The 6,746-nt window shown below is 23.3% G+C and overlaps 1 protein-coding gene across 1 annotated transcript in view; it reads left to right on the forward strand.

Annotated features, from left to right (window-relative positions):
- Positions 1–6,746, forward strand: part of LOC117171457 (glucose dehydrogenase [FAD, quinone]-like) — a 14,615-nt gene that overhangs the window by 1,114 nt on the left and 6,755 nt on the right. Inside the window, exon 3 of the mRNA XM_033358797.1 lies at positions 2,960–3,061. Coding sequence (XP_033214688.1) covers positions 2,960–3,061 — 102 coding nt within the window. The remainder of the gene's footprint in view (positions 1–2,959; positions 3,062–6,746) is intronic.

The following is a 6,746-nucleotide window of genomic DNA, read 5'->3' on the forward strand; positions in this document are numbered from 1 at the left end:
AGACTGCTCTCATCAGATCACTTGATTGCATTATAAAAATGCGTCCGTGACTGATGATATATACCGGGACAGCCCCGTGCAAAAATGATCAAATAAAAAAAATCCAACTCTAATCAAAAATGCCTTCGAAATGTTGGACAGTATAAGCCTGTGACCACATTTCGACACAGAAATGTTTTTTTAATAATAATAATAAATCAATCGTTAGAGTTAAATTTTACTTTGCCGTTCAACGTATTTGCGAATATTACAAAATATAATTTTTTTAAATAGATTTTTAATTTATCGCAGTTAAACACAAGAGAATTTTAGGTTTGAAAATTTCCCTTTAATTTGTTTTATTGATTCTGCGATAAAAATTTCATTAGGTTTTTGCGATTTTTTTTGTCTAATTAACGTATCTATGTATGGACCGATGGTGAATATTGAAATATTTGCCTTTGAACTAATATAAAACGTTTTAAAATCATAAATAAATAGACAAGACAATTTTCGGATAATGGTTTAAATTGTAAAATTTTTAAAGGGAGTTATAGAGAATAGTTTCTCTAAAAGAATTTTTAAATCCATCTTTTAAACAAGTAGACTCAGTGTTTTTTTAATGTAAAGAAATAAATAATTTTTTTTATTTCCTTTTTTTTGTTTGTGATTCCATGTCGTGTAATTGCATTTCAGAGAATCAATATGTAAAAAAATTAATTTCCAGAAAATAAATCGTTTTAACATCAAGTATACTTACTGTTATAGTTTTTAATGCTAAATTTTAGTATTTTTTTAACCGATTCAAAATTTCATTATTTTATAATATCGATTTTCAATATTGAAAAGTCTTTAACTGCCAATAATAAAAATGAAAGAATTTTCTATTGTAATTGTTTACATTTTTAAATTTGACTAAATTTTAAGGAATTTAAAATTGCATCAGTTTGTACTATATATATTGAATATTTAAAAATTTTGAACGACAAACATTCGAAATTAACAATTTTTAATAGCATAATTCTTCAAAAATGAACCACATATTAGAACAACAAAATTTATAATTAAATAATTTTAAACTATAAATCTTAAATATTAATCAATTAAATTGTAGAACTTTCAATTGTAAATATTTTAAAGTAAAGAGTTCTAAATTTTGAAAATGTGCTATTACTTTCTTTAAATTAAGCCACTTTCATTAAAAAGTTTCCCTCTTTTTGGGTCAAGTCATCATTCCAGTTGGAAAATAATTATTTTAACTGGTGCTTTAATTCTTCAATTGTGTTTAAAAATTTGGTATTTTGTTGTTGAAAATTTAACTATGTGGTAGAAAATGTGAGTTTTTAATAAAAAGTTAATCTTCGTGGTTGAAAATTTATCTCTTTTCTTTTGATAATTTAACTATTCAGTTTTTTTGATTCAAGAATCATCATTTCAGTTCTAAAAAAATTGTATTTAACTCCAAACGTATCTATTACATTTTTTTTTAAGCTGATCTTTTTATAAAAATTCAACTTTTTAGTTGATAATTTAACTGCTTAGTTGAGAGTTGAACTGTTTTGCTACAAATTAGATTTTTGTTGTAGCTTCATGATATTTTAAAAAGATTTGTTTCTTTTCTTTTGGTCAAACATAAATTTGTTTAAACAAAAATTTAACTATTCTATTTTTTAATAAAATTGTGTGGTCTTGATTAAAAATTCAATTACTTTTTCACAAGTTGAAACTTTTTGTTGAATATTCTATTTTTGTAATGCAGGTTAAATCTTTAAAATGGAACTATTCCTGCGAAGAAAGATAATTTATTTTTCAAGAATTTTCATTGTAAGTCTTTAAAATTGATTTCAATATGCCTAAAAAACATTCAACTTCACGTAATTTAAAACTATAAATCTTCAAAATTAAATAATATTAAATTCTATATTTTCAAATATCAATAATTCTCAATTGATAGTTCTTTAATGTTTTAGAACTTTGAATTCAGAATCTTTAAAATTATGAGTTTTTTATTTCGCAAATTTACAGTAAAAAATTATCATTTTTTAAGTGTTTTGAATATAAGTCTTGCAATTTTGCTTATTGAAGTTTCAAATTTCCTCAACCTGAAGTATTTAAAATTAAAAACTTATGAATCTTGACACAATTTAGGAATTTTTATGTATAAGTCTTTGAAATTAAATAGGTTTCCATTTTAAACCCTCAAAATACGTCTTTTTCGGTTTCTAATTCATGGATTAAATCAGTAATTTTAAATGCTTCGATTTTTCATTTTTTTGCCCATTTTCAAGTCATTTTAATGAAAAATGGATCACTTATCTAGAATGTCAAAAATAAAGAATAAGATTTTCAACCAATTTGTTTTAAAATTATGACTGCTAGAGCTTCAATATAACACTAATTAAATAAGATTAATTTTGACAGTGGCTTAAAATTTATAATTCGCTTTACAGTATACCCTACAATTAAACAATTTAGAAAGGCCTTTTTAAAATTAAAACGAGTAAAATTATTATCCGAACTATTTTTAGAATTCTTTGTAACTTAATTATCATTATTAGTTAAATTTAATTATTTATTACGTCATATCAGTAATTAAAATATATGAAAATCCTTGAATAAAAATATCAATTTTTTAAATAAATATAACGCCAATTATATTTGTCATTTAAGAAATTTAAATTAGATCAAAATCAAAATTTTTCTTCCTCTTTTTTATTTTTGTCCAACGAGAAAACAAATTCTTTTCCGTTTTAAGAGAAAGATTTTTTTGATTTTTTTTTCAGATTGCAAAAGAAAAATGTTATGGTGGTTGTTCAAATTTGGTTGTTTGATTTTTGGTTTTATTTTCAGGTTTTTTTGCGTATAATAAAAAATTTATAATTTATAATTAAGTGCATATGATTTATTGTTAAATTCATTTTTCCAAAGATGATTCCTTAAATTATGGTAATATTTAATTATGTTTAATATATTTTTTAAGATGACGAAATCTGAACCAGTGAAGTACGATTTCATCGTTGTAGGAGCTGGATCTGCTGGATGTGTAATGGCAAACAGACTCACAGAGATAAACGAGTGGAATGTAAATATGCTCAACAGATTCCTTTTCAAAAAATTATCATTTCCAACTTGTATTCATTTTTCAAAATTACGTAAAAGTACATTTTGACCCTACTTTGCAAAGCTAATTCGGCTTTTAAGGATCAATTATCATCATGATTTCGATTACATTCAAGATAAATTAAATTAAAATGCAGAAGGTTAACTTCAGACAAATTGCAAGAATAAAAAGGGAGGCAGACATTTATTCTTTTTTGGTTTCACGATTTAATTGAAAAATAAAAATGAAATTCTTTGAGTGAAACAAAAAGTAAACATGTAATTGCTTTGATAAAACAAAAAGACGATGTTTCAGCTATTCTGTTGGCCTTCTTAAGGTAATTTACCTAAATCTTTTTGAGTTAAATTTCTTACTTAAATTTTTTTTTGAAATATGCATAAAAACAATGGTAATTTCGACGAGTTTCAATTTATACATTTTTTGGAACTTCTCCAATTTTGATGAAGCTCCCAAAAATGTACAAACTGAAACTAGTGGAAATCATATTTTTTTATATTTATACATCTTCCTGTTGCAATTATTAGAATGTTCAAAGAAAGTTTCACTCCTTGATTTCGTTTTTTCCGAATTTTCTGAAACTTTTTAATTAATATCTTAAGATTTTCAAGATAGCAAGGCATTTTTTTAACATGAATTTCAAATTTAAAAATAATTTAAAGTAATACGAAATCAAATTCGGTGGAATCAAAAAGTGCTTTGAAAATTCATACACCTATTAGAAATTCAACAACATTATTGAAGTTTTCTCTACGGGTAAGAATCATCTGAACCGCATTTTATTAATGAAAAAAATTTTTTTTAAGATCAAGTATTGTCTAGAAATAAGTTGAACACTATTTTGATGTAACACAATGCTTTTTCTATCTTTTTTTTCTTTTCATACAAATATTGAGGTGACTTAATTATAGTACTTATAGAAATTCAACAATTTAAAACAATTCTAAATATCAAAACAAGAAAATAAGTATAATCATTTTGTTTTTAATTTATATGAAGATAATTTTTATACGACTCTTGAAAAGATTTAAAAATATTTTTGAATAGCTAGGATGTGCTAAAAACAGTCTAGAAGATTTCAAAGAATTTTTTTATGTTACAGGATTTTACAAAATATTCAGAAAAATTCGAATCTTCTAAACAGGTGTTTAGGACTTTTGAAAGATTGAAAGAAATCGCGAAATAATTCATGAACTTTCGGAACGTATTTTTTTTAATTTTGGTAAAACTTTACAGCATTCTTAAAAAATATTTGCAAATTATAATTATTTTTTAATCGTTTAAAAACTTCTGAATATCTCTTGAACTTAATCACTTTTTTATCAAAATTAAATATTTTAAATTATTCTTTTAAAATAAAAACTAAAGAATTCAAAATTTTCCAGAAATCTTAAAAAAAGAAATGTCCTTAAATCTTTCAGAATTAATTAAAATCTTATGATTTTTTCCAATTTTTCAAAATGAGTTTTTGCCCATAATTTAAACTTTTTATCTCTAAGAAAATGTCAAAAAGTTTACAAATTATAGTGTGGTAGCGACTTGTTAAGAAGAGAATTATTTTGCATTAATAAAAATTCATTTACAATTTTAATGTTCTTTTCTGTCAATATTATGTAGAAACGTTCAGAAACAAAGTTATGATGAAGTGAAATTATTTATTTAAAAATTTGGATACACAAAGTTTATGATGCAGAAAATTTATGAATTCATTTTTAATAGTACGCAATATGTGAACGCTCCCATAGGAAGTCGTTTAAAATTTCCGAAACTTTTTGGAAGTCCTTTAAATCTATAGGAATATTTTCACATTTCTTAAAATCCCCGATGACATCTTTTTAAATTAGATGAAAGATTTGGAAAACTCTTAAAACTCATAGAAGTCTTTCGAAATTGTTTGAAATCTTTAAAACCCCTTAAATACTTCTAATATTTTCGAATATCTAAGCTGAATCAATAAATAATTTTTTAACAGGAATTTTGAATTCGAAAAATAATTGAATTCAATTTACCTGTATTTGATCAGCAAATTGCATATCAAAATGATATGATTATAAATAATAAATAAATAAGCAAAATAAATTATAAATTAAATTAAATTCAAAATAAAACATAAATCTTCATGAGTAGCAACTCTCAAGTGTCACTTCTTATACATTTTACTAAAAAAAAAAGAAGTCTGAATCTCAACTTGCATTGTCGCTTCTTCAAGAATGTTAAGGGAATAATTTCACTGAATAAATTTCAATTTTAATTCTTTGTATGAAATTGATTATGAACTAAAAACTGAACTATCCCATTTTCAGTTGAATATAAAATTGATCATTGAAACTTCACCTATTTTGGCTTAAAATTAATCTTTTTGATTGAGAATTCAACTATTTTGTTTAAATCGCTTTTTTTAAATCAATCCCTCCAAATCTGAAATATACTTACATTATTTTTTGTTGAAGAATGATATTTTCAGTTAACAAAATTAATTGTTTGAAATTCAATGGATTTTGTTGAAAATTTGTGATTTTTGGTAGGAACATAATATTGTTGTTTGAAAATTCATATTTTTCATGGAGGATTCAATAATTTTGTTGAAAATTCCTTTACAGGAAAGGTCAACAATTGATTTCTGTAAAAGAAAATTCGATTATAATATTATTCGTCGCAAATTTGATCTTTTTTAGTTCATAATTCAATTTTTTTTGTATAAAATTAATCGTTTTGGTTAAAAATCGATCTTTTTCATTATGAATTTAACAACTTGGTAAAAAATAGGGCTGATTCCAAAATCAGATATAATTTTTTAAATAAATGCATCTTATAGTATATAAAATTCTATTTTTAAAACTCCCATAAAATATTTTTTACATATTGTATACTATTTGTAATTTAATTTTGCAACATGAATTTTTTATCACGATGTTTAGCAGATGATTTTATATAAAGAATTCATTGAAAACTTTCATTTAAAACCATAAAACAACCCTAATCGTCTGTTTTGTTAGAGAATTCAGTTTTTTTTAATTCCAATGTTGTTGGTATAAAATTAATTTTTTTAACTCAAAACTGATCTATCCTATTTTTCGTTAAATATTACATTTATAATTGTAACTTAAGCTTTTTTTGGGTAAAATAAATTTTTTTTTGAGAATTCAACTGCTTTTTTCAATCCCCTTTTTTCGAAAATTAATTTCCTCAAGGGTACAATATAATCAAATCATTTTTGGTTAAAAAATGATTTGTCAGATGAAAAATCATGTATTTGTTCAAATTTTTTTGGATTTTGTTGAAAATGCGTTCTTTTTTGACAGAAAAATAATATTTTTGTTGAAAATTAATTTTGTTGAAAATTCATTTTTAGTTGGTCAAAAACGAATTGCTCTAACAGAAAATTCGATTATACCATTTTTGGCTGAAAATTGTTATTTTAAATTGAAAATTGGATCCTTGTTAGTTGATGATTCAATTATTTTTTGAGAATTTTTCTTTTTTGGTAAAAACTAAATCCCCTTGGTTGAAAAATTGATCTGTTTTAGTTAAAGATTTAACTATTTGGTAACAAATTCATCTGTTTTGTTAGAGGATTAAGCTTTTTTCTTGTTGAAAATTTTACTTTTTGAGGCGAAAATTAATTTTTTCATCTTCAAATATACTTCTA

This window comes from Belonocnema kinseyi, chromosome 4, assembly GCF_010883055.1.
Source record: "Belonocnema kinseyi isolate 2016_QV_RU_SX_M_011 chromosome 4, B_treatae_v1, whole genome shotgun sequence".
Classification (NCBI taxonomy): domain Eukaryota; kingdom Metazoa; phylum Arthropoda; class Insecta; order Hymenoptera; family Cynipidae; genus Belonocnema; species Belonocnema kinseyi.